General features: G+C 47.6%; 10 protein-coding genes across 10 annotated transcripts, besides 4 other annotated features; 8 read left to right on the top strand and 2 right to left on the bottom strand.

Moving 5' to 3' along the window:
* Window positions 1–528: 528 nt before the first annotated feature.
* Window positions 529–639: a repeat region (Identified by RepeatMasker using a combination of RepBase library and repeat library created with RepeatScout).
* Window positions 548–655: a repeat region (Identified by RepeatMasker using a combination of RepBase library and repeat library created with RepeatScout).
* A 21-nt stretch (window positions 656–676) lies between these two features.
* Window positions 677–720: a repeat region (Identified by RepeatMasker using a combination of RepBase library and repeat library created with RepeatScout).
* Window positions 721–978: 258 nt separating this feature from the next.
* UA08_04179 (hypothetical protein) lies at window positions 979–2,617 on the top strand (the record flags this gene model as incomplete). The annotated part of the gene is made up of 2 exons (XM_020266474.1): window positions 979–1,284; window positions 1,340–2,617. The coding sequence occupies 2 exons, from the start codon at window positions 979–981 to the stop codon at window positions 2,615–2,617; spliced, it is 1,584 nt and encodes a 527-aa protein (XP_020120481.1).
* A 795-nt stretch (window positions 2,618–3,412) lies between these two features.
* Window positions 3,413–3,736, top strand: UA08_04178 (hypothetical protein; the record flags this gene model as incomplete). Its single annotated transcript, XM_020266472.1, has 2 exons — window positions 3,413–3,655; window positions 3,719–3,736. 2 exons carry the CDS (start codon window positions 3,413–3,415, stop codon window positions 3,734–3,736), a joined length of 261 nt encoding a protein of 86 aa, XP_020120485.1.
* A 484-nt stretch (window positions 3,737–4,220) lies between these two features.
* UA08_04177 (hypothetical protein) lies at window positions 4,221–5,140 on the bottom strand (the record flags this gene model as incomplete). The annotated part of the gene is made up of 3 exons (XM_020266471.1): window positions 4,221–4,367; window positions 4,485–4,548; window positions 4,614–5,140. 3 exons carry the CDS (start codon window positions 5,138–5,140, stop codon window positions 4,221–4,223), a joined length of 738 nt encoding a protein of 245 aa, XP_020120484.1.
* A 2,640-nt stretch (window positions 5,141–7,780) lies between these two features.
* Window positions 7,781–8,836, top strand: UA08_04176 (hypothetical protein; the record flags this gene model as incomplete). The annotated part of the gene is made up of 1 exon (XM_020266470.1): window positions 7,781–8,836. The coding sequence occupies one exon, from the start codon at window positions 7,781–7,783 to the stop codon at window positions 8,834–8,836; it is 1,056 nt and encodes a 351-aa protein (XP_020120483.1).
* Window positions 8,837–9,970: 1,134 nt separating this feature from the next.
* Window positions 9,971–12,869, top strand: UA08_04175 (hypothetical protein; the record flags this gene model as incomplete). Its single annotated transcript, XM_020266469.1, has 3 exons — window positions 9,971–10,101; window positions 10,427–11,097; window positions 11,245–12,869. The coding sequence occupies 3 exons, from the start codon at window positions 9,971–9,973 to the stop codon at window positions 12,867–12,869; spliced, it is 2,427 nt and encodes an 808-aa protein (XP_020120482.1).
* Window positions 11,102–11,152: a repeat region (Identified by RepeatMasker using a combination of RepBase library and repeat library created with RepeatScout).
* A 680-nt stretch (window positions 12,870–13,549) lies between the features above and the next one.
* On the top strand, window positions 13,550–14,605 carry UA08_04174 (hypothetical protein; the record flags this gene model as incomplete). The annotated part of the gene is made up of 1 exon (XM_020266468.1): window positions 13,550–14,605. One exon carries the CDS (start codon window positions 13,550–13,552, stop codon window positions 14,603–14,605), a length of 1,056 nt encoding a protein of 351 aa, XP_020120489.1.
* Window positions 14,606–15,083: 478 nt separating this feature from the next.
* On the top strand, window positions 15,084–16,894 carry UA08_04173 (hypothetical protein; the record flags this gene model as incomplete). The annotated part of the gene is made up of 5 exons (XM_020266467.1): window positions 15,084–15,165; window positions 15,225–15,731; window positions 15,800–16,070; window positions 16,235–16,382; window positions 16,463–16,894. 5 exons carry the CDS (start codon window positions 15,084–15,086, stop codon window positions 16,892–16,894), a joined length of 1,440 nt encoding a protein of 479 aa, XP_020120488.1.
* A 3,352-nt stretch (window positions 16,895–20,246) lies between these two features.
* On the top strand, window positions 20,247–23,230 carry UA08_04172 (hypothetical protein; the record flags this gene model as incomplete). Its single annotated transcript, XM_020266466.1, has 2 exons — window positions 20,247–23,057; window positions 23,183–23,230. The coding sequence occupies 2 exons, from the start codon at window positions 20,247–20,249 to the stop codon at window positions 23,228–23,230; spliced, it is 2,859 nt and encodes a 952-aa protein (XP_020120487.1).
* Window positions 23,231–24,401: 1,171 nt separating this feature from the next.
* UA08_04171 (hypothetical protein) lies at window positions 24,402–24,869 on the bottom strand (the record flags this gene model as incomplete). The annotated part of the gene is made up of 1 exon (XM_020266465.1): window positions 24,402–24,869. One exon carries the CDS (start codon window positions 24,867–24,869, stop codon window positions 24,402–24,404), a length of 468 nt encoding a protein of 155 aa, XP_020120486.1.
* A 241-nt stretch (window positions 24,870–25,110) lies between these two features.
* UA08_04170 (hypothetical protein) lies at window positions 25,111–26,398 on the top strand (the record flags this gene model as incomplete). Its single annotated transcript, XM_020266464.1, has 5 exons — window positions 25,111–25,123; window positions 25,162–25,199; window positions 25,269–25,292; window positions 25,344–25,756; window positions 25,816–26,398. The coding sequence occupies 5 exons, from the start codon at window positions 25,111–25,113 to the stop codon at window positions 26,396–26,398; spliced, it is 1,071 nt and encodes a 356-aa protein (XP_020120758.1).
* Window positions 26,399–26,595: the final 197 nt, after the last annotated feature.

The following is a 26,595-nucleotide window of genomic DNA, read 5'->3' as shown; positions in this document are numbered from 1 at the left end:
ACAGAAATGAATCTTGAGGAACGGAAAGGCGTATGGCAACCTAGAAGGTACATGTGTGCCTGGAAACTTTATGGCCGCAATAAGCCCTGTCGAGGGAACTTACATAAGTCTCAATTATCTGGTCAACAGGGTATTGAATATTGGATCTCAAGTCTCTTTCAAAATTGCTGTTGATAAGAACTTCTACGACTCAGCCATTTTGCTCTGATCACTCGTTACGCTCCACCTCAGAAATACGATTTGCTGGTTCAGCAGTTGATCGATATCGTATACAACAAGTCGGATTCTGAAACAGACAATTGTACTTGCAGCTCAGCATGATTTGTGACAGCCCAATTTAGACTAACTAGTATGAAGTCTTCGCATTTCAGATCTAATTTTCTGTAATTATAAACAACTAGCTTAAACCCACTAGCCCTGTTATATTGAATTTATATTAAATGTTATGAATCAACCCCCTGCATGCTTTAACGTAAGATATATAATATATAATATCTAGAACCTGGAGGATTGGATATAAAAGCACGCTTGATTACGATTATGTATTTAGTTCTTTAATATAAGTTACTTGGTTATATACCAAGAGGGTCAATACTTGAAGTACGATAATCCTTTGAGGGATCTCTTCTATCTTAGTTAGTTGTGTTATTGATTACTGTTGGATATCCTAGTTTAATCACCCGTAGTATCATTCCTCAACACAGCCAATGACAACTAAGGACAATGGTTGGTGTTAGCCTAAAATCTAGTCAAGAAAACCACGCTGAACTCAGCCTTGAACTGCAGCAAGCATCTAAAAATAATACTCAATAACCAGGACACACCCCACTTTGAACGTGTTCAAGCCTTGCTCGCGCCTACGGGTCCAGGAGTATAAGATGATTTTGAATCTCTCTACTTACCACCTTTCATGCCTTGTTCAAACTTTTCTCCCCCAACATCTAGATCTGGTTGTTTAGTCTTCCGGTTTCAAGCACCATGCATCTAGCAACATATATAGCCATAGTCGGGCTGCTGATAGGCGTGTATCTCGCCTCGCGGAGTAAACCAACCTCGTCTCTGCCGGTGCCGCCAGGCCCCAAGCCTTTGCCGATAATTGGCAATGTTCATCAAGCTCCCAAGTCCCACGGGTGGCGGACGTATCGCGAATGGAGTAAGAAGTATGGGCCTATTGTTCACGTCAATATGCTTGGACAGCCCGTCATCATCTTGTCTACGTCTGAAGTTGCCCACGACCTCCTGGCAAAGCGTGGAGCCATATTTTCAGACCGACCTCGTCTTTTCGTAAGTTTCTAACGACCTTGCTGGTACGTGCGACATGAGCTGATGCGAACGACAGTTGGCGGCGGAGTTGGCCCTGAAAGGACTCAACATCCTCATGATGAATTACACCGAGCAATTCCGACAGCATCAGAGGCTACAGGTCTCAGTGTTGAACGCGACGCCGGCAGCTGCCTATCTCCCCTTCCAGGCTCTGGAATCACGGCAGTTGATGCACGATCTCCTGGTGAATGCAGGTGGTGCTGGCGCTAATGTTCAAGGATATGTCCAGCGCACAACCGCTAGCATCATCCATACGTTGCTGTATGGCTTCCGCGTCAAAGACTACAACGACCCGGTGCTTCGCGCCGTTGTTAAACTCAACGACGAATTTTCCGAATTCACCCAGGTTGGCGCGCACATTGTTGACCAGTTCCCTGTCCTCAATAATCTGCCCGGCTTCTTAGCCCCATGGCAGGCAAAGGCTGAAACTCACTACACGACCAAGTATGACCTGCGCGGCAAAAACCTTCGGCGGGGTCTGGAGTCGAGCGCCTGGAATATATCGAAGCATCTCAAAGAGACCGTTGAAAAGGATGGCCTCGACATGCCCTTAAACGAGCTGGCATTTGAGCTTGGCACCATGATCGACGCCGCGCTGGACGGCACTACAGACAGCTTGATCTGGTTTGTGGTGGCTTGCATCACACAAGACCAGGGCTTCGTGGCCAAGGCACGCAAGGAGCTGGATGCCGTTGTCGGGCGCGACCGACTCCCATCCCCAGATGACAAGCCTAATCTGCCCTACATCGCTGCCATTGTCGAAGAGTTGTTCCGTTGGCGGCCCGCTGGCCCTGAGGGTGTTCCTCACTTGAATAAGGAGGAGGCTACCTACAAGGGATATACCATTCCGAAGGGATCTGTTATTGTGCCCAATGTTTGGACAATCTCCCGGGAAGAGGCCTTGTTCGGTCCAGATCCCGACGATTTCATACCGGATCGCTGGCTCGAAGAGGACGGCAAGACATTCAAAAAGCTCCCCCCTGCTGTCTTCGGCTATGGAAGGCGGACCTGCCCTGGGCGGTACTTCGCCCGCAATGTCATCTGGATCGTTGTCGCCCAGCTAATATGGTCATTCGACATCAAGGCCGGCCTGTCTGAGGAGACGGGCGAGCCCACCATCATTGACCCTGTTGCATGCACATACGGCCTGGTCATGCGGGCTCTACCTTTCAAGGCTTCGTTTAATCCCCGTGGCCCTTGGGTGTGTGAAGTGATTGCCCGAGATGGCGACACTTACAGCAAGGATCATGCGGCTATACTCAACCAAATCGGGGCAGAGTTCGCTAAGCTGTAGTCAGTTTTCCTCCTTTCCCTCATTATATAACATATACAACTATGTAAAAGGAGCAAGCTACTAGAAATAGAACTTGTGACGATGTAGATAGATATGGCGAATTTTAGTTTAATCAAATGACTGCAGACGCCGATTTGGGATCTTCTCTGGTACGTAGTTTGTTTGACTTTGCTTGAATTCTAGGTGATCAGGTCAAGCAGGGCAGGCAGGAATGGATACTAGCGTTTGAATATTTGTATCGTAAAGAAAAGCAGGCGGAAGGAAAGGTCAAGACCCAGTCTCATCTCTGTAAAGCGTTGGCATGCGCTTCCAGGTACCTGCCTTAGGGCAACCGGATGCAGCTTCGGATATCCAGTTGAGAGAATAGAAGTTCATCGTCGTCTTGAAACTAAAAGAACAGGGAATACTTTCAAATGAGTCTACACATTGTATATAAGAAAGAAAGAATCAAGAAGGGGGGAAAAAATAGACATGGTTAACATCTGACGGAAAGTGTGAGGCAGTGTAAAGTCATTTAAAGTCTTCATTTTGTTTAGTAAGATATTGTAGACAAGCAAACTTAGCCTTTTTCTTTGGGCGTCTCTGTTTACCTATACGTAGATCCTATATTCATAGAATATGCATGATAGATCCAGCCAATAAGCGTTTCGGAAAACTGACGTGGCACGTGACTCAGTCGGAAATAATCAATCACCTTCCTCCCTGTTTCGTTTCCCTTTCCATGCATCGAGACCAACTAAAAGCCAAACAAACAAATTCATTTCTTTGTGGGCAAAAGGGAAAAGACACAATAAAATGGCCGACAAACTCCGCACTCTCCAAAACCTCGAGGCCCTTCAAGTCCGCTACGTCGGTACTGGACACGCCGACACGACCAAGTACGAATGGACCTCAAACATTGTTCGCGACAGCTACGCTTCGTATATCGGACACCCCCCTTTACTCGGCTACATGGCGATTGGAATGGGTGAGCCAAAAGAGAAAGTGCGGGCAATGATGATTGAGAAGATGATACGAGGCGCAGGGAATCCGCCGGAGGTAAGTGTTTCCTTTTTTCACCGCTTGACTGCGCGGAATTTCGTACTGGATATGAACTGACAGGTCTTGCGGGGTAAATAGGTACAGGATTAGTGCGGCCTATTTGCCCTTTTTTTTTTCTTTCCTTCGAAATATGATTCTATAACGAATTAACGACCGTGATGGCGTCCATCAAATGCAAGGATATCCTTGTTTCGAATACTACTTGTGGTGGAGGCACAAGGACTTGTTGCATCAGATGCAAATACCACGAGAAGGACAGCCTTCTCCGCGCGTCTCGATACCTGCATTTCTGATTGGATAGATGCTTTCATCCGGGGACTACGACTCGCAGACAACCGAGGTGTGATGATCATGGACACGGGATTTTGCATATTACATGTTCATAAAGTTTTGGACAAGCAAGTCTACTTATTAGGTTCCGATAACAAGGTGCCATCTGGTTGTGTGATGCTCTGTACAATATATCACTATATTTATATAGTGAAATTAAAAAACAGGAACAGAAACCATGCTGATACCCTTATGTGCCTAAAAAACAAATTACATTGAAATCCATGGCTCATCATGGCTGCGCCCCAAGACTCCCACCCTGAAAGTAGTATCTTGGACCCAACCATGACCATTCACCAGCAAAACGCAGCGGCAGATGGATACTAACGCCCAATGCAAAGCTCAGCAAAGCCACAAGCAGTACGTAGAGCAGCGAAAACTGTTTGTTTTGAAGATAATGACTCGCACTTCCCATTGGATACTCTGGTACGCCATAATTGATTGCCAACGGGCCGACCATCTTTTTCAATGGGACTATTTTCTCGTCGTGACTTACTTCCTGTGCGATTTTCATGGAGGGGAGACCGTCGATACTCCATGTATTCTTCGATGCCCAATATCTAGTTGAGATGTCAGCATAGGTGAATTGACCCATTAAAACGAGAGCAAAAGATGAAAGAATAACCTTGGAAGACTCTCTTTCTCATTTCCAGCCTTATACTTCTTCTCTTTCTTCACATGGTAGTCGGCAAGGGTGGTGCGGAAATCCCTAAACTCATAAAGTGGCACCGAAAAGCCACACGAAGACCCAACCTGATGTATATCCACGAGAATAATCGACCTGGCCCCAGGCACCATTTTAACAGAATTCCTTTCCACAAACTGCGCAAACTCGGGCCGGCCATTCTCCAACACCCGCCCCTTGCCCCATAGACGCACAATACGCGGCCCGCCCTCGAAGGCATTGAACATGATTGTGATGCGTCCATTGCCTGGCTCGTAGATGTGGCTGATTGTCTCGCTCCCGGACCCGGTCATGTCTAGGTACCAGAACGTCTTTTCGTCAAGAATGCCGAAAAAGTCGGGTCCGCCCTTGGGTGAGACGTTGACATGACCGCTGCCGGTTAAGGGTGCGGTGGCTACCCAGAAGACTTTCTGGGCTAGGATCCAGTTGAAGAGGCTGTGGGGGATGGTTTCGTAGAATACGCCCATTTTGTTTTCGTTTTGTTTTTTTATTTTCTTGTTCTATTTTCTCCTTTAATATCTAACAAGATATGGTCGTCGTTGTGTATTGTTTTGCTGATAAATTGGCGGATAAGAATACGGCCCGAAATCGGGAGTCGTCTGGCCAATTAGATCGAACACTTGACTCGACAGGTATACTAGATTTATCTATTTCTCATCTCGCCGCATATAATTAACTATATCGGCATTCATAATGATTGTACATGACGAGACAGAAGAGCAGTGAAACGGCGAACAAAAGCTTCACGTCAAAATGACCATCCAGTAACTCCTATACCCAACCAGGGCAGTATATGTCAACCAGCATCCTTATAAGCTAGTATTATGAGCAGAATGGGTAGACCGTAATGAGCCTTCAGAGGAATGGCTTCTGAGGGTTGAAAAACCATTGATACATGCTTGGATTTTCTATTCCAAATTATAGATGACCATTTATAGTTGCATAGATTTCCAATATCAGGACTTATCCAGTAGTATGGGATTGCCGTAGCTAGTTCTTCCTCCTCCTATCATTCTGTCCTGCCTTTCTACTCAAACTTGTGCGCGGGAGACCGCCACGCGTGGCGCAGTCTGCCAACTGGCATCCATGCATGGCTGAACATTGAACACTGAACAGTAACGACTGACGTCACAAGAATGCATACAATAAGTACTCTACTACCTAACTAGAACTAGCTAGGCAAGTAGTTAAGTAACTTATTTCTATTAATAATTAACCTCAATCCGGAAAGAAAGCGCTGTTAAGAACAGGACAAATTCTCCGTCGCGCTCTCATTCCTACCCTTTACCGTACTGCAGAGTCCTTCTGGTCGACAGAGCTACTGCACGATAAATAACAGCAGCAATTGGCTGACAAAAATAACAAAGCGCCAGTAGAGCAGACCGCGTTTTTTAGCGGCGGCCAATTGCGGGCCCCAGGCAGGGATGGAAGCGCCGGTGGCGTCGATTAGGGCAAGGCTATTGCGGACGGACGCTGAGAGGCCTGCCCAATTGAAAGGCGATAGAGGGCCATCTCAGCTGGCATGTGTTTGTAGCACGGGCATTTTCTGTACTCTATCGGCATTGACGGAGGTTCTTGGTGGAACACATGATGTGTAATTTCCATGACCACTGCAAGGTTCTATTATTATAAAGAGTTAATTCTGGTTGAGAGACTAAATTCCGAATCGGGTATTTGTTACTGAAGAGGAGACCCTCCGTCTTGTATCGTACGTACATTGTCAAGTGGCACGGCCCGTCCCGGATACATAGGGAAAGGGGAAAAAAAAGAAACAACCAACTTCGACTCTGATTCTACTAATAGTCTTGGACGTTGGGCTAGTTGGAGACTGGCCGGTTATTGTAGTAGAGTCCCCTGGATCAGTTACGTTTGTACTTACTTAGTAGTCACCGCGATTGGAAGTACGTCCCGCATTCATACGCTCGTGGGAATCGAGCACGTGTATATAAAACCGATCCATAAGCTTCTTCAGATTATGGCATTAGCATGATAACATGTGATTAATACTGTGGCAGTGTCTGCAAAACGCTTGTATGCTCTGTGGTACCCTGATATGTCGACTATGGCAAGGGTCTCTCGGTCGATCATTCCATCCGTACTGCCTGGACAGACTGTATTTACGGCCAGGCCATCTGAAGCAGAAATCTATTTTTATGCCCGACCCCTCTGCTCAGGTGTGCGACATCTGCTCCATTTAAATTGTTTCAAACCAGACGTTCGACGAGTGCCGTTGCTGGTATAAGCGCCCATCTCCATCGCCATCCACGGTTTTGATTGCATGTTCCCAACCCACAGCCTCAAAATAGGAGATTTTTCAGGAGCGAGTTATGCATTTGTCGTCATCGGCTGCACCCAGTGTCTCGGATTTTGCATTTTTATCTGCTCGTTTGGCATCTATTCTCAATTTGTGTAGAGAAATACAGAACTATAACATCCAATACTTGCTTCGTACAAAACGCGAAATTACCGTACGCATACGCGCTAAGGCTGACTTGCATGTCGGCCGTAAATTAGGGCAAGTTATTTTTATGCCTGTACGACTGGCTGCAGAAGAAGGGGAAAAAAAAACCAGGCAAATGTAACTGCAGGCGATCGCACCCTCCACAGCTCAGGCCATACGGATTAACTCTGTTATGCAGCTAACATACCACAATACGACTGCAAATTTCAAAAACGGCGGATCTTTGCCTCCCCCTCTCCACTTATTTTTTCTGCGTAGTACAGTCGGCTACGCCGTGCGAGTATTTGTGTCTGTAGAATAGTGTAGGTATATAGTATGTGTATACCCCGTCTTGCCTCTTCTGGATGCTCGTCTTTTCCCTTCCTCCTCCCCCAACACACCCAACTACCTTTTTCTTTCTCTTTTCTTCGTCACTTTTGTTGATCATAATTTATTTGACGTCCTCTCATTATATTCTATGCATCTACGTTCTTAATCTTAAAACGCGCTTCGCTCACAGCATCTAAATAAGGAAATATTCGTGCTAGGGAAGACAACATCACAACACCTGGAGTGTGTGAATGTCGCTTTTATAATTCAATTTCCATCATCGTCATCATCAAAGCAAACAAGCAAGTCTTACCGACGTCTTTAATTATCAATAATAATGCCTATAGCTTTGCTGCCCGCCTCCGCGGCAGCATTTGCCCCCCGTGGAAACCCAACTGTCGTGCTCTCCAAAGTCGAGCCATGGCTCACCGCAACACTGAAGAGGGTCAACCGAGTTAAGAGACCATTGAATAATGTGGCGCAACATACACGATGCCTGACCGAAACCCTCTCATCGGCCAACGCCATCTGGACTCTCTGCTCGCTCATGTTCCCCAAGGCTCCCGAATCCGAACTCCGCAAGGACGAGAACCCGTTCGTCGATGCCATGTTCAACTATCAAATGATTCATGTGGAGGCTTATGTGGTGCATGTGGACATGGTGTCGCAGAATGAGGTTGCCTTTAAGCTGACCCCGGAGACCATCGAATCCCTCGTTGACTTCCACAAGGAAATCTTCTCCGTGGACTCGGCCGCGAGTACGTGGGATTGGCCCGATAAAGATTCTCAACTCAAGAAGCTGCAGGAGGAATTCGTGCAGTCCGCCAACAAGTTCATCTACCGCACCAAGGTCCAGGCTCTGGAAGGATTGGAAGAAGATGGCGCCGGCGAGCTGTTGGGCGGCCGGAGCGAAGATGCTAAGGCTGCCATTCTCAATCTGTTTGTCTCTTTACTTCCACCTCCGCCTCCACGGGTCATCGATGTGATTCGCGCGCCTCTCCTGCCCAGCTCGACTGTTGCCGAAGAATGGTGGTCAAGCCCTGTGCAACAGCCAGTCATGCCAGTGGGCGTAGAGGGCTGGAAGGTGATCCCATCAAGCCCCAGTCCTGTCTCTAACTGCGACACCACTCCGAACATGTGGACGGTGATGCCGATGCAAGAAACCCACCAATTGCCTTCTCCAGCTCCCTCTTTCAGCCAGCCGTATACAACTGCCCCTTACGATGCGCCCCAGTACTATGACGCACCGGTGCCGGTTAATATGGCTGCGCTCTCCTCACTGTCGCTTCCTAGCATGCTAATGCAACAATGCGGCACGGCGGCATCGATGGGCTTTGGGTATAACGATCGCTACCAAGGCTTCCCTGCTTTGTCCTATGGCACAACCATGTAGCTGTCTCCAGTCTAGATAAGAAAAACGAGAGAACGGACAAAAAAAGTTTCATGCAGGCATCAGCAATCGGCATTTCTGAAGGCATAATGACGGCGTTAGCGTTGACCCGTTCCGCTTCTGCATGCTTTTGACGATGTTTTGTTCCCCCATTTTTGATATTTTTGATATTTTTGCGGGCCTGTGTGCCCTGTCTTCAGCAAGCGTTTGAATTTTCGTTTTTCATTCCTCATTTGCATAAGAACCGGCGGGTCGGCTATCTGGAACTTGTACCTTTTTCTCTTTTTTCTTTTTTTTTTCTCTACATACATGATATCCTTAACACTCCCCTGGAGGAGGTTTTGATGAAGGATTTGATTTGACCATGAAAGACTCTGTTAGCCTCGCGGCTTGATACGACTGCATGTCTCTATGTCTTTCAATTCTGCTGTCGCTTACGCCTATCTTTTTTCGGTCGATTTTGGGATTTTGGCATGAATGGCTTGGACCATCTTGACCAATCGTCACCATCTTCCGCGTTTTCTCTCTCTTGCTTTTTTTCATTCCGATACTGGCTATTGGACTGGCAATCTTTTTTATTAAAAAGATTGGTGAAAAAGAAATCATGGCGGATATGTGACAGCGCGGTTTTTCGAGGATTGCAGGCAACCTCGGCCGCATTTTATGTCTGCGGAAACATACCTACGTGTAAATCATACAAGAGGTACGGGGATGGCTTTGAAGGAAGGGAAAGGAAAATGAAATATACATAGTCCGCGACTGTATATTCCAACCTACTCCCTCTTTCTCTCAGCTATCGTCCCTCCGCGGCTTTTTTCATGGGATTGACTCCCTGCCCCAGGCTGGCACCTGGTCAAACTCGAGAACAATTTATTTATCTACATTGAAACAAAAAAATAACATCAATCACCGAGATCGTATGTTTTTCCGCTACGTTTGTGTTCTCTTGTGGATCGTACGACATTCAGAAAGCAGGTTTTCTTCTCTTTTCTTTCTTTCTTCTTCTCTTTCTGCTGTGATGATTTTTTCTTCTATTTATCCATACCTCTGTTAAGCAAATTTGTATGCACTTTGCGATTCAGAATGTACTTTGGGTGAAAAAAAAGGCGCCTTTCGCTGTCATTACTACAAGATAGCATGTTCTCGGACTCGGTCTTTTGTCGGATGCGGCTTTGCACCGACACCGAACTGAGACTGGAGGCTTGCGAAAAGACTGTAGTTCACGTATATAACTTTATACCGCCTGGCTGGGGAGTAAAAGCGGAGTCGTAAGTAGTAGCTAAGTTATTATAAGTATTGATGCCGATGGTTTATGCTTTATTTCCGTATTTGGCAAGGCTGCAGTGCAGGTGGGTTCTGTATCGATGACGTCGCCGGGTAGATGCTGCCAAGAATCTGGACGAACTACAACGAACACCTCTTTCTCTGCCTCTACCTCGACGTATACTCGAATTGATTCATTGCATTGTTGCATTTGCTATCTATTGTTGCTGTTGATCATTCTGTATAGCTCCTGAATGCATGATACCCTGCTGAATAGTGCAACTTGATTATATCTTGAATTTCCTGTGAGTTCTACCTACGCATCCATAGATATACCCTTCGACGGTGTTTCTTCTCGAAGAAACAAACAATGGTTATTTATGTTTACAGAGACAAATTTAGCATGGCAGAGCTCCACGAAGCCCTCTCGTACCTGAAGCCCACACCCTGGGCCGAAGTCCCTAGGGCCTCTTCTTCGACGGAGTTGCACAAATACGCCCGAGAAATACTCAACAAGGCGAGACTTATCGTCGAAACCGTTCCCGAACAAAACCCTTCGAGTGCGTCGCTCAGTGATATCGGCACCAGCGCGGCGTCGATCACGAAAAAGCCCAAGTCTAGTACCAATGAAATCCATGGCAATGGCAACGGTAATGGCAGTCTATTACTGTTATCCCAATCGCGGCTTGACTCGCTACGGAAAGAATGGGGCAAGCCCTTAAAAATGAACAACGCCAAGGAGAATCCATTGAATGTTCCCGTCTACAAGCTCGGCGGCAAGGATGGGAAAGGCGCATGGTTTGCGCGCCGGAGCGTCCATAAGGGCCTCCCGTTTAGTAGGTGGAAGGGCAAGATGCAGGCTGAAATGGAGGAGAGTCTGAGGGCTCGACAGGAGGAAATTAGGCAAGGTCGGACACCGGAGATGTCGATTCGAGGAATTGGGGGGGATAGGAAGTTGGAGAAGATTGATATTCGGGGACAGTCGCAAGCGGGTAATCATGGTTATGATAATAACAATGATAACGGCGATGATGATGGCATTGATGACAATAATGAACTACTGGCTACTATCGAGGTTTATCAGCAATCAGTCCAATTTCCGGGCCCGACTACTCCCCGTGACTTTGTCACGTTGATGATTACATCAGACATAAAGATGCTGAGTGATGAAACTAACGACGATCCTCCTTTACCACCTACGTATATAATTGTGTCCAAACCGTGCGAACATCCCAACGCACCGCCGCAGGACAATTATATTCGCGGCCAGTACGAGTCTGTCGAGCTGATCAGGGAATTACCAATAGAGAAGAGCACAAAACAAAAGCCAACAACATCTATGCTAACCACTGGGGACGAAGAGGTCGATGAAGATGCCCCTAATCCGGTAGAATGGATCATGATTACCAGAAGTGACCCTGGAGGCAGCGTCCCGAAGTGGTTGGTTGAGCGCGGCACACCCAAAAGTATTACTGGGGATACTGTCAAATTCCTGAATTGGGCTTCAAAGCCAGACTTGCTGGGAGAGGGAGCGGACACGGCCGATATTGGCGAATTGACCGAAATGACTGAGAGTGCGGGCAATAACCGGCGATTGTCAAGACTGTCAAGACTGTCAAGCAAAGATGGGATAATCGTGGCAGATCAGCAGCCTGATGCTGTGGACACCGGCATCAAGGGTGCTAAACATTTAGATCAGTCTCTGGACGGAGTGGAAGACGATGGCAATAATGTTGAGGATGAGCAGCAAGAAAATAGCAATATATGGTCCAATGTGACTAAGATGGTGCATACAGGACTGCATGAATATGCTCCAAAAGCAGTGCTAAATTACATACCTGGTTCTTTGAGTCCGTCCCAGGACTGGGGCAAAGAAGACAACTCAGACAACATAGGGGTCTCGACGAAGGAATCGAAAAGCGAACCCGACGATGATGAATTTGGAGAAGCAGAAGAGACGAGAAAACTACAAATAGATGAGGCAAACGATACGTCCTCACTGGCTAGTGACGATAGCTTCACTAGTGCTGATTCCCATGTCTCTTCCTCCGCCTCAACACCTCAAGTATATGATGGCCAGGATCAATCTCAGTCCGCTAGTGCAATGGCTTCGGAAGCTGCTCTCGGGGTGACACCAGCCTTGAATGACGCTACTGGTGGAACCAAGAGGAAACTATCAAGCAAAGAGAAGGAATTAGCCAAGTTGAATGCCCGTAAGAATGAGGCTCAGGTCAAGCTAGCGAGCGTCCGATCTGAAATTTGCGAACTGGGAGGGCTCACAGCAAGCAATGGCAAAAATGATCTGGACATCATTCACCGAAGTGGCGAACCTTTCAATAACAACAACCTCAAAAATGAAGGAAAAGAAAAAAGTAGTACTAGTGTCAACAATGCGAACGCCAACGCCACCTTCTCCGCAGCCACACAACAAGCAATAGCAGCACAAAATCAGAAACGAACAGAATCCCTTTTACGGACCGAGTCTAAGCTGATATCGCGCCTGAACAAGATAGAAGCGCGTCAGACCAAAGCTAACAAAAAACTCGAAGCACATCAACGCAAAGCCGCAGGACGAGCAGAGAAGTCGCGCTCGCGATCTGAAATGGACAGTTTGCGTAAGGAGAATGCTTCTCTGCGACAAGAGATGCGTGAGCTCCGAGAGGAGCGCGAAAAGTGGCTTGATATCGTGGGTAGGATGCAGAAGGAGAATTCTAGGCTCATTGCAGAGGCACGGAAAAGTGCTGGCAAAGAGGGGGGTTATGGTACTGATTGATCCTGAGTATATCGGGGTGAGATGAGCACGGTCCTCGCCTTCCAAATCAAAACGTAGCATCAATAACTATTCTCAGAAATCTACAGTCTCGTGATGCTACATAGATCCAAAAAATTACCTAATTCGGGTCGCGAGTACATTTCGGAGGGCAAAACCCAAGGCCGAAAAAGAGGAACCATATCTTACGAATAGAGAATTGAGACACTAGCAGCAAGTCATATGCCTCCCAGTGATTCTTTTCCAATAATATCACCAATAACTCGCATAAGCCTGGAAAACACCAAACGTTCGTATCGCTCTATCCATCTCGTATCGCTGCAAAGGGTAAAGCGCTTATACTGATACCCACTTTTATATAAACCGACCTATCAGGAATCACAATCAACTATCATGATGGGCCCATTTCGAGCTCAACGACCCTTCTTGTCGAGCCAGAATATCAAAATAATGCATATACCCTTTCTTTTCATAGACGGCGAATACGGTGTTTACCGGGGATAGCGGTGTTAAGGTGATTAATAAGTGTCTATATCAAGTAACTATGTAGCACTCAATAGTGAGTGACCCAGGTATAAGAAGCCATGGTTTGTCCAGCGAAACAGGAAAAAAAAAAAGAATATTAAAAACATCCATAATTACACACTTGACAAGTATAAGTCGCTCTCCAATAACTTGACAAAATGACTTTCCAAAACCGCGCCTCGTGGCTCACAGCCAAACAATCACCTGTCAACGAAGTGAAACCAGCACCTTACACCTCCCCAATCGCCAATGAACTCGTCATCAAAACCAAAGCAATTGCCCTGAACCCAGCTGATGTGGCAGTCCAAAAGCTCGGGATTCTGCTCGAGAAATACCCAGCCATTGTCGGCTGTGACGTTGCTGGCGAAGTCGTCGAGGTCGACCCTTCCTTATCGGATACATACCAAGTCGGCGATCGTGTGACGGGCGCAGCTTTCTGTCTTACTATACGCGATGGCAAGTATTGTTGCTCTGGGTTTCAGGAGTATGTCGTCCTGCAGGCGCCCCATATTGCGAAGATTCCGGCGCACGTCGCGTTCCAGGATGCGGTTGTGTTTCCGTTGGGGATGGATACGGCGTCTAGTTGTTTGTTTTCGGATAAGACTCTTGCGCTTGATCTGCCACGGACAGGTGCTGCAAAGCAGCATAAGACACTCCTGGTCTGGGGCGCTAGTAGCAGCGTGGGCGCCTGTGGGGTGCAAATGGCTGTTCAAGCCGGGTACGAAGTGATCGGGATAGCTAGTCAAAGGAATCATGAGCTTGTCAAGAGTCTGGGGGCAACGGCATGTTTTGATCATAGTGATGCTACTGTGGTGGATCAAATCGTGAAATACGTGGAGGGTAGCGGCAAAGAGGTAGTAGGGGCATTCAGCGCTATTACCAGCGACTCTGTTTTGGATTCATTGTGTGAGATTCTGGACAAGATTAGTACGACTACCACCATTTCTGTGCAGAAGCTGGTATCGTCAGTAGCTCCGGGTGCAGAGGCAAAGGCATCGAGAGGAGTGACAGTTGTGACCAACTTCGTCCCGGATGTCAAGAGCAACGGCTTTCCGGTTGCAATTTGGGCATGGCTCAAGAACGCCATGGCGCAGAATAGCATCAAGTATGCGCCTCCGTGTGAGGTGGTAGGGAAGGGATTGGAGGAAGTGCAGCAGGGCGTTGATTTGTTGGCGAAAGGAGTCAGTGCGAAGAAGCTGGTTGTGTTGATATGATGCTGTTCCACTCTTTACATAGGCAGTTGCATGAAGGACAGTAATTAGCAAAGGTGGTTGAGGTTATACAATTCGATAATTCCGAAGAGAAAAAACAGTCTCGGAGGATTTGCCGGGATGCAAAAATAAGCTGCTCGGACATTCTCCGAGCTCCCCCCAAATTCTCTCCGGGAACCCCCACGGGCCCCCACAGTTTGCTCGCTGGGGATTTCTGTGGAGTCGGCTATCTTGACCAGCTTTCGCAAGTGTAGTACGTCGTGTGTGCTCTCCTACACCGCTGGACGCGGGGGCAGACCTTTGAGTTTCATAGTCGATTATAGATATCTCCCCCCGGCCCGATATGGTCTGCGTTTTCCCTCTCTTTCTCCGGGTGGTTTCGGAGAGAAACTACGTAAGAGGTTAAGAGAGCTTCTACATAAGGACTCAGACTTCTTCTCGTTTACTCCGGGGTCTTGAATTGCAGACATTACTGACAAGAATGGCTCCCTACTTAGGCCTCCGGGGCATGCCCCTCGTGATAGCCATCACCGCCGCCTGTTCGACTGGTTTTTTGCTCTTTGGTGCGTGCAAAACAAAACTCATATTCTAGTAGGATCTGCCAGCTAATTGGGCAATCCAGGATATGACAATGGAGTCTTCTCGGGCCTCACAACCGACAAGGTATTTCTCGACGCAATGGGCAACCCAAACACCACCCTTCTCGGTTTCATCGTCGCAGTCTACGAACTTGGTTGCCTTGTAGGAGCTTTGGCATCTATGTTTTGGGGAGAAGGGCTAGGCCGGCGCATGTTGACCGTTTGTGGAGCTGCCTGGGTCATTGTGGGCACCGTGATACAGTGTTCTTCGTACGGCCGCGCGCAGATGATTGTGGGCAGAATTGTGACTGGATTCGGCATGGGTTGTATCACGTCTGCCGTTCCCATTTGGCAGTGCGAGACTACTCCAGCGCATCTGCGGGCAAGGGCTATGGCGATTGAGCTTTCGTTTCTTATTGTTGGTATTGTTGTGGCTTACTGGACCGACTATGGATGCAGTTTGTACGCGAATGACTTCCAGTGGAGGTTTCCTATTGCTTTCCAGATTGTGTTTGCAATCATAATGGTTATTATGTGTCTAATGCTTCCTGGTGAGAATAAACCATATATATATATATATATATATATGCATATGGATTATTGGCTGATTAAAGAACAGAGAGTCCTCGATGGCTCGCGAGCCACAAGAGAGAACAAGAAGCACTTGAAATCATTTGCCTTCTCAGAGATGGAACCCCCGAAGACGAGCATATCCGTGCCGAAATCAACGATATCAAAGATGCCATTGCTTTAGAAGAAGAAGAGGCTGGCAGCTGGAAGGACTGCTTCCGTGATGGTGGCGTCATGGGCTGGCAGCGAGTTGCTATTGCCTGCTCATGTCAAGCTCTTCAGGAGTTTTCGGGTACAAATATCATCACGTACTATGCTCCGTACGTTATGGTGAATAGTGTTGGCCTGAACTCTCATCAATCTTTGTTGTTATCTGGCGGTCTTCAGCTATGGTTCCTTGTTGCGTCTATCATTCCTTGGTATTTCTCCCCACTGTTCTCCTGCCTGGAAATCGTGGTGCTGACTTTCCTTTTTTTTTTATTAGGTTTATCCCCAATAGTTTCGGACGCCGAAGATTGTTCCTCATCGGTAGTTTGGGTATGGGCGCCTGTATGCTTATCTCCGGCCTGACCATCATGGCTGGTGGCCATGACAATGGCATAGGCACCGTAGTTGTACTCTACATGTTCCAGGTATGTACACCGCCCACCCCCAACGTATCAACCTCATCAGCGGGTATATTCTTTTTACTAACCTTTTCCTACTTATTTAGGCCTTCTTTACCTGGGGCTGGATGTCCAACATGTGGGCTTATCCTAGTGAAATCCTCCCTCTCCGACTCCGACAGACCGGCTCAGCCCTATCCGTCGTATGGCAATGGCTCATCACTTTCTTGATCGTCGAAATCACGCCTGTCGGCATTCAAAACATTGGCTGGAAGCTCTACATTGTGTTCTGCATTCTCAACTGGGCTACTATATTCGTGGTCTATTTCTGGTATCCGGAAACAGCTGGCAAGACGCTGGAGCAGATTGACTTTATGTTCGCGAGCCAGTCGAGCCTTCGACAGGTTGTGAAGCTGAGCACGAGGAAGGACTTCGATGACTTGGCTATTATCCGTGAGGCGCAGGCGCAGGCGCACCACCAGAAAGTGGACAAGAACCAGGTAGAAGATATTGATGCCGAGCAAGAGCATGCCGAGTAATTTTGTTTGTTTGTTCTGGAGCAAAATCTTGATACGTGGTACGAAGTGATGCAGTGAGAGTTAGATCATGTATAGATACATAGATAGTTTTTTAGACCTGGGGCATATGGGCTATACCAGTTAGATGTTGGAATTATACTTTGGAAGGGAATTTTTTCATTATTACGTTCTTGTAGTGACTTCGTTTCGTAGTATCGAATAGCATACGAAAAATTACTTGTTTAGGACGGTAGGGTTCGATATCTCGTTTCCTGAAGTTTGGTGTATATAGAGACCCTCATTGATGCCCTTGTATCATTAGCTAACGCTCTAAATTGCCAATGCCATCAGAATAATTCAGTACTCGTAACTTTCTGCCCCCCCCGGGTTCTTAATTGGGCAACACTAAGTTCCTAGCCATGTACTTAGCTAATCTAATCTGCATGGCCACTTAACCTCGGTAGAAAAGAAAGGTACCTCTTCACACATGTCCATCAGCTGCACAGTACATGTATGTACGGCACAGTATGTGACTAGTCATACTTCATATCCGTTATTTTTTATGATTGCATAATTTTTACCAAGCGTCTCAGTCTTCTCACCCGGAGGACATAGCTTGATTGGGATATAATCATCATAACTTTCCCAGGTAAATAGCGGGGGCGGGATATCCTAGAGTTAGGGAAAAGTCAAATGCGCTGTCCCATAGCGAGTCATAGCTTCCAACGGGTTGTTGACATTACTGCTGGTCACTGGAAGGCTCTGTATGCAGCAGTCCCAAGTTTGCAATAAGTACGTATTGCAAGCCATCTTTTAGCTAGGCGATCGATCTGGACAAGACTTCCTCATCGACAGTTTCAAGTTGGTCAGATTGCAACTAGACAATAGTCCGTACTACACATTCATTAGAAGCTGCAACGTCGTTATGCCATGCAGGGCATCCTCTATCTTCCGTGCGGCAATCCGGAGTCCGTACCTCCCCATATTGCACCCAGCACTGTCCAACGCGGTAATAATTCATTCGATACTGACGGTGACACCGTGGATATGCGCATTCTGGCATGGGCAAATCTTGCCTAGCACGGCAGTTATGCCGTGAGCTGAGCTGTTCCCGTGCTCAGTTATGCCAACCCTTCAAAACTCAATTCCCCTGTGAATCATGTGAGCTGTAACACATACTATGCGGAGTACCTGGAACCCGGCTTTTGGGTTCTAGCTTACTCGCCTTCATACAAAAGCAAAGATAGATAGAAATATACATGACCTGTCACCAATCTTATCAACCTTATCGTTACATTCAGCTGTCACGCTGCTGTAGCCCGGGGTATGGCCGGTTCCGGCTTGATGAGCCCCTAGCTTGACGTTTCTCATTCATGCAAATGCAATACATGGGACGGCATCTATATGCCTACAAACCCCTTCGGATGTGTAGAGAGTACCAGTTGATGTCATTATCGTTCATGCAGCGATGATTGAAAGTATAGAGCTTGGCTAGATAAGGCGTCGCTGGCATATGTAGGCGTATTAATTTCCGTCTACAGCAGTTCAATGCCCAGCCGCCTGTGAGGCTATTAAGGCTATCACAATTGTGCAAAATTCGATACTGGGTACGAAATTCGTTGACGTCGACGAGAAAATCAAACAGCCCAGCCAATGCGCAAAACTTCAATTATGCTTAGGTTTGTCGCAACCATTGCTGGCTTATTGGCCATTGGCAGTTTGGCAGTTGGCAGTTAACAATGCCCTTCTTTTAAGGCTGTGTCCCGGCTGGCCCGATGTAGCATGTCACCTAGAAGTTCCTGCCCATGATAAGTGGCTGCATCCTGCACGCCTAGATGCCTTGAACCTCGAGCTGATTTAAGCCGACTCCACCATGGTTGCAGCGCAAGTTCACATGTTGTGCCGAATTCAGGACCTCGAGGGACGAAAAGAACAGACGAAAATGCCGAAAATGGGAAAGGTCTGGTAACGATCAGCGTGGCTACCCCACCTTGAGATGGCTTTTAGTGGCCAAAAGCAAGATGCCATGGGCCTTTTTTGCAGCCATTTGTTTTTCAATAGGCCAATATGCTCCGGCACCTCCACTTGATCAAATGGCGAGATGCAGCGAGAGCAAGCACAGATGCGGTCACAGGTCACAGCGAGAAATAATTCATGTTGTCCAGACATAGGCAGCACATGTGAGTACGCCTACCTGGGCTTGTAACTTGTAGACACTGTGTGTGTGTGTGTGTGTGTGTGCAAATTGAAGCTGGACAAGAAAGAAAGAGAGGGAGAGAAGTCTGGCGTGAACATGGAAGCACCTGATGCGCCAGCTGTTCTCAGGGAAGGAACGAAAGAACGCACTGATGGAAAGGACGTTCCTTCCCCATGGAGGCGGCTGGCGCCTCCGCCCCGTCATTAGTCTTGCTGCATATAGACTCAACTTCCCACTTTCAACCTCCTATCCTGAAGCTAGCACTCGAGCTACGAGTCTACGCCGCGCACTATCTGGCCTAGTGCGTCCTCCCTCAGTCGAAAATCTTACCCCCGCAACCATCATCCACTCCTGCTCGCGCTAACTTGCTTGATCAACCCCATCTAGTTAGATTGGTGCAGCTACCCCTGCAACCTTACCCGTGCCATTGTTTGCCTTGCGGGCTGTCACGTCGGCCTTTCGCCTAGACGACAGGAGTTCGTCTGTTGAGCAGTATGCTCTGGGAAATCGACCTCAATGATGTGTTCGGCTCCCTCATCTACAGCGGTTGGCTTGGAAAACAAAGAAGGCCTCAAGCCATACATCCCCGGGTTTTCACTACCCCGGCGACTAGTTGAGCCTAGCAAGCACCGGGCTTGAGACTAGTGGACAATAGCCCATTCAGAGCTTTTTGTGACGCTGATCTCTCCAAGAACTCCGTGATTACACCCAACGTTGCAACGGGCATAGCTTACAAGAGCATATACTGTCCGAGAGGGGAAAACTCATAATCCATGTCCGCCACCAAGCCCTATCTTGCTTTGGCGCAAAATCTCAAATGGCGCGTTGACATCATGCCCATATTATGGATTGCTCCCGGTCCGTACTAGCGGCGCGATGGAGAATTGAGAGAGAAATAGATCATCACATGTGCGGGCCAAGGCCTACCCTCGGTCTTGTCTAGGGCAGCTCGTTCCCCATGTGGGTATCTGGGGAGATATGGGGCCAATTTCCCTGGAAGGCCTCTGCCCTTTGGGCTATGCTGATGTCCGGGGCATAAAAAGGAGTGATCCCTAGCTCTAGTGCAGCTGCGCTCTCTTGGATTCCCCCCGCGTCTTTTACTCGACGGATCCGACAATTGGAGGGTGGCAGCAGGGTCTTGTGTGTTGTACGTGTGTGAGTGCCTCAACAATCAAAATGCGCATCTTCTCGACAATCGCCACTGCCGCTGTACTGGCCAATTTGGCTGTCGCTTCACCAGCTGTGGCAAATAGCTCATCATCAGCTGGCATTATCCAAGGCGGTGCTGCTGCTGTAATATCATCAGATGCAGGTACCTCCAGTACAGCAGCTGCTCAGCAACCGGCGGCCGCTGTTTCAACCTCCACAGACCCAACTGATACAACTACTGCAGGCACAGATGCTTCACAGGCTAATGCACCGGAGTCATCAGTTGCAGCGGCAGCAGTGTCTACTACCGCATCTCAGGCAAATGATCCCGCGGCTTCGAACACCGTCGATTCTGTGTCTTCGGTAGGAGGGGACACCGCTATACCTGCCACTGCAAGCTCCACTGCCCCTGCTGTGGAAACCTCTTCTGCCCCTACTGCCGAGACATCAACTGTACCCACTGCAAGCAGTGTGGGCACGGGAGTTGTATCTGATACTGCTGCTAGCACTGGCCTCAGCTCAGGAGCCGCTGTGCCCTCTTCCTCGACCACCCCAACCGCCACTAGCTTTGGTACTTCAGATACCACGTCTTCTACTAGTACTGCCGCTTCGGCAACCTCTTCCAGCGCAAACGAGCTTGCATCACTACTCAGTGGTTTGTTGGGTGGAAGCAGCAGCCTGGCGAGCGGCCTTGGCTCACTTATTACCGATCTCGAAGATTACCTTAACGGTATCACGGGCTTGCTCTCGCCAACCTTCCTAGAGAACCTCGAGTCATTTGTGAACAATCTTGCGTTACTTTTGGATGCACCCACAACTCTGCAGGCCAAGGAGATTATTTCTGTTGCTTACGGTCTCATAAACAATTCAACTGCCGAGTCGCTAGGGACATTGTTGTCATCCGCTGAGTCACTCTTAACACCAACTTTCGTCAATGAGACAACTACCTTGATCAGCAATGTCTCGCCACTCGTCAGCGAGTTGAGTCCATTGCTGACGGGACAGACAGTCACCCAGATAGAGAGCGTGCTTGAGAACGCCTATGACTTGTTGACACCAACCTTCGTGAATGAGACCCAGACATTGATTTCAGGCGTTTCACCGGTACTCAGTGCACTAAGTCCATTGCTGAACGAAGAGGGTGTCGATGAACTCGTGACTCTCGTGGTTAATGCCAACACCCTTCTAAGTGACAACAACACTGCGGCCATCGAAAGCCTACTTACTCAAGCCAATGACTTATTGACGCCAAGCTTTGTCTCGGATACTCAGTCTCTAATCACTGATGTCGCACCAATCTTGAATGATCTCAAGCCATTACTGAGCAATGATACCATTTCCGAGATTGAGACCCTGCTAACGAACGCCAACACCTTGTTGACCACGGAGAACACCAAGGAAATTGAAACATTGCTCACCAACGCCAATTCGCTGTTGACCTCGCAGAACACTCAAGAAATTGAGACTCTGCTCACCAACGCTAATGCCTTGTTGACCACGCAGAACACCAAGGAAATTGAGTCTTTGCTTACGAATGCCAATAACTTATTGACGCCAACATTTGTGTCAGATACTCAATCTTTGATCACGGATGTCGCGCCAATCTTAGATGATCTCAAACCATTACTCAGTAACGACACCATTTCTGAGATTGAGGCTCTGCTCACCAACGCCAATTCGTTGTTGACCACAAAGAACACCAAGGAAATAGAAACATTGCTCACGAATGCCAATACCTTGTTGACACCCGCCTTTGTCTCTGAAACGCAGTCTTTGATTACAGATGTCGCGCCGATCTTAGATGATCTTAAACCATTACTAAGTAACGACACTATCTCTGAGCTTGAGAATCTCCTCACCAACGCCAATGCATTGTTGACTAGTGAGAATACTCAGGAGATTGAGGCTTTGCTCACCAATGCTAATAGCTTGCTGACCCCTAATTTCGTCAACGAAACCAAGAGCTTGATTGGCGATGCGGCACCACTGCTCAGCGATGTCTCACCACTGCTCAGCGAAATTGGTCCAGCTCTTCAAGCCGCCCAGCCATTGTTAACTGCCCGAAGCATCAACAACATTGAATACCTATTGGGTAATGCCAGCTCATTGTTGACTACCTCCAACACTCAGGAGATTGACAGCCTGCTTGGTGTGGCCAGCGGTCTCCTCACGGTTAACAATACGAAGGATATTGAGTACTTGCTTACCAACGCCACTAACTTGCTGACTCCAAGCTTTGTTTCGGAGACATTGGGCTTGATTGGCGACGCAGCACCTCTGCTTGGCGAAGTTGCGCCTATTCTCGACCTGGTCAAGCCATTGTTGACCAACTCAACTATTGGGGAGATTGAGACTCTGCTTGGCGGTGCTGTCAGCCTCTTGACTCCCCGCTTCATCAATGAGACCAAAGCTCTGGTTGACGAAGCTGGACCTATCCTCTCTACTGTCCAGCCGCTAATCACGCCGAAGTATATCACGGATCTCGGATGGTTGTTGACCAATGCTACAAACCTGTTGACACCAAGCTTTGTGAATGAGACTGTGGGTTTGATTGGTGACGCCGGACCTTTGCTAAGCGAGGTTGTGCCCATCCTCGACCTGGTCAAGCCATTGTTAACTACTGATTACATTGAGGACATTGAATATCTCTTAACCAATGCCACCAACCTTTTGCAACCTTCATTCGTGAATGAGACACGTGGACTGATCGGTGAAGTCGCGCCTGTCGTCACGCCAGCTTTGTTAGGCCAGGTCGGCTCTCTGTTGACGAACGCCGACGACCTATTGACGGCGAAATTCGTCAACGAGACGACCGCTCTCATTGGCGACGTCTCTGACGTAAGTTTCTTTCCTTTTCGTTAACTAATCTCGAAGTTGATGGTCTCACCTTTGACTACCACCTTGCTAACCGTCTTAACATATAGTTCTTACCGTTGTTAACCGCCCTCATAAACGCTTTATAGACCGAAGGAGTTTGGGTGGATAGCATATCCTCAATTGCATTATCATAAACGGATCTGGACTGCGTTTGTTCTTGTTTTTTTTTTCTTGATTTTTCTTTTCTTCATACGTCATTGTGTATGACATGTGTCCATGATTTAAATGACCGGTTTGAAGTTGCGATGCTCGGATGAAAACCCAGAAACACGAAGAAATGCCCAGGGGACAGAAAAACTCCACGTCAAATGATGTGTTGGTCTTAAAATCTTGGCTTTCTTTTTCGATTTATGATATCCCATGAATGTCCTGCAAAGTCATGGTCTTGTTAATACGCATAATAATAAAATGTGAATGGTACATACATATCTAGTTATGTGTATGTACATGAAAGTATATATCAGCTTTTTGAAATCCGATAATCATTGAAGTGAGGACGATAAATAAGCTTCAGGCCTGATCAAGTGGCTCAGAGCACTCAGGTAAATAGCTGGGTCGATTTCCATAGGGTAGATGTGTAAACCGAGAAGATAACTACTAGAATATCCAAACAAAGCAGCAAGAACAGAAAAGTCCAGACACAGAAAAAGATCGAGGTCACACGTGAGAATCAACTTAATATACGTGTCTGCCCGTTACCCAACTTATCGAGTGTCGACTGCCGACTGCCGACTCCCGCAAGAACACGGGAACGGCACTAATAACATCCTGAGCTGGTTCTCTAATACGGCCAGCCGAATGAACTAAGGGAAACGAGTCCGTTCGGCTCTGCTTTCAGCCCTTTCGGCTGTAGATCTCTCAGAATTGCCTCAGGTTTTCCCATTGCGGCTCAGTTTTGGCATGTGATTCTCCGTCTCAATGGCTGCTGATCTTTGTTTTCGTACTTTCCCCCTTTTTTTCAGCTGTATCCTGATCAGGCTTGTGACATTTTTTTTGTTGGATGATGCCAGATGGTGGCAATGAGAGTGCTATGTATCCGAGATCTTCACGTGCAAATGCTGACTACATACACCGAGCCATACAGACTAGTTTGCGACCAAACTCGCGTCTGGTTATGGATTTACGTACTCCGTACCTGCAGATCAATAACAGAATGGCGAACATCCCGATATCGCAGCGTCTTTCTTTAACGGTGGTGATGGGATATGCCCCTGATCACATGTGCCAACACGCCCGATGATGGCTTGTTTGTTACATCGAAGGTCGGGATGACGAGGAGGGACTGGCAGAAAAAGTTATATCTGTTCATGACGCCAAATCTGACGATGGTGATGTTTTGCTGGCCTGATATTTCGAAAGAATTTTGTACTCCACTTCCCACTCCTTTGCCTTTTTATCTAGCGCTTTTTGAATCTCGTCCCTTTTCCGTTCCTTTTCCTCCATCTTTTGCTTTATTTCCTTGACGGTGTCTTCTTGTGCCTTGGCAACCGCTGTCATCGACGGGTATTCTTTGCGTAAATTTTGGAGTTGCGGTTGGATGTCTTGTATATTGAGAGGTTCACATGTCACAGGGTGGTAATGCGTGGATGGCAATGGTAATGCGTCTGCACCTTCCCTCCTTTCATCTCCAGGAACACGGATCTCTGGTAATTGGGGGTGGATTGGTCTTGTGCGAATGTGAGAGGTGAGCGGTACAGCATCATTGGCGGCGCGAGAATGCGCATGTGGTTTGGTATTCTCCTCCTCCGATGGCGGTGAAGGTAGTCTGCTCATGGTCGTCATTAGTTTTCGGACTTCCGGCTAGCCTTTAAAGATGGTATTCGATGTATGCCAGTGTTTTCCGTAGTAATCATTAGTAAATGTTGCAGGTCCAAGGGTCAAGGACGCGAGGGGACAGAGCCGCCTTTCTGCCATTTGCGACCACACCGCCTTTGTTATCTCTCCGCCCTGTACATTATTGGCGTAGCCAAATGTCAATCTAGTAAACTTCCTATGTCCGTATGATACAATCACAATGCAGGCTTTTGGTAAGGACCTTTGTGCTTGCTTCCATATTCTGTCCTAGTGCTTACAGGAGGCAAAACAGTACCCAAGAACAGGAGAGTGAGTGCAGAGTTAATTTGCCCGCATGTAATAAACAGATTGGTTCAAATCACTGACGAAACGACATAGCCGCGGTTTGACCTCACACTGAGTGTAAGTCTCTTACAATCCACGCAGTATTATTTGTCTGACCAGGAACTTTAGATCATCGACCTCAGCAATATTCCCTTAGTCTGCGGGACTTCATATGTGAAATGGCATCTGCCATCCTCAATAGCAGCTGAGCATCGCGGCCACACAGACCGGGCTGTGATTCAAGACCATCGAGCATCATGGGATTATGAGAAAGTCCTACCTGTCAAGCTCACCATAGACCGAAATCATATGCTTCAAGAGTGCGATATCTCGTTTGAGATTCTTCAGGAGTTCTCCTCGGGAAGTCGCGGTGATCGTATGACTTTAGGCCATATCAAGCTCAACCTGGCTGAATATGTTGATAAGAGTGACGATGACACGGGCGTTGTTAGACGCTATTTGATGCAAGATAGCAAGATTAATAGTACCCTCAAAGTAGGGATAATTATGCGACAACTCGAAGGAGATAAAAATTATATCACGTTGAGTTTTATCTCTCTCTCTCGCTTGTGCCTGGGGCGCTAATTAACGAAATTTATAGTCCTCCGTTAAAGTCAGCCATGGTATTCGGTGGTATTGCTGGCATCTTACCTCCTGAACATGGCGAGATTGAAGAACCAGGCAGTCTGCCATCGATCAATACTAGTCGAGAAGCCGGAGATTTGCAAGACATGTATCGACGCACTTTAGCTGCGTCATGGACAACTCATAGCGACGAACTATTACCAGATCTCTTAATTGAAGACTTGTTCGCGGGCGGCCGTGGTTATCGGTCCACAGGACCAGGCGCCAGGTCAGGACGAGCAGACGACTACGACGACAATAGTATTAGCGACGCTGCATCTCGTATAACGGTGCAAGAAGGTCGGCTGTCATCATCCAACCCAGACAAAAGGCCGAAGAGCTCTTTGAGCAGTCGCTCAAGGTCAGATATGAGAGGAGACACGCTGGCGGAAAGTGCATCTCTAAGTGGCAGCACTATTAGCAGTGGGAAAGGAAGTCTCGAGAGTTCGTTTCAAGATGTCAAAGAGAAGACATGGAAGAGTACTAGGGGTGCTCATGAGGTTTCCGAATTTGATGTGCGAGAAGACCTAAGAACGTGGGAAATCACTGTGAATGATTGAAGATTGCACCGAGACTATTTCAAAAACCCACGTCAAGCTACCAAATGTCTTCATCATTTGCCTAGAACTGATGAGGTTCAAAACTCCTCGCCACCTTTACGTGATATCACAAGTGAAATACACTAAGCAGCAAGCGTAAGCCAACTGAGTGCCCACTGAATAGTCCACGTAAATGGAACTTACTCAAAACCTCAATG

Source organism: Talaromyces atroroseus, assembly GCF_001907595.1.
Source record: "Talaromyces atroroseus strain IBT 11181 chromosome Unknown scaffold_4, whole genome shotgun sequence".
NCBI lineage: Eukaryota > Fungi > Ascomycota > Eurotiomycetes > Eurotiales > Trichocomaceae > Talaromyces > Talaromyces atroroseus.
Note: the sequence above shows the minus strand (reverse complement) of the source record. Positions and strands in the feature narration are given on the sequence as shown.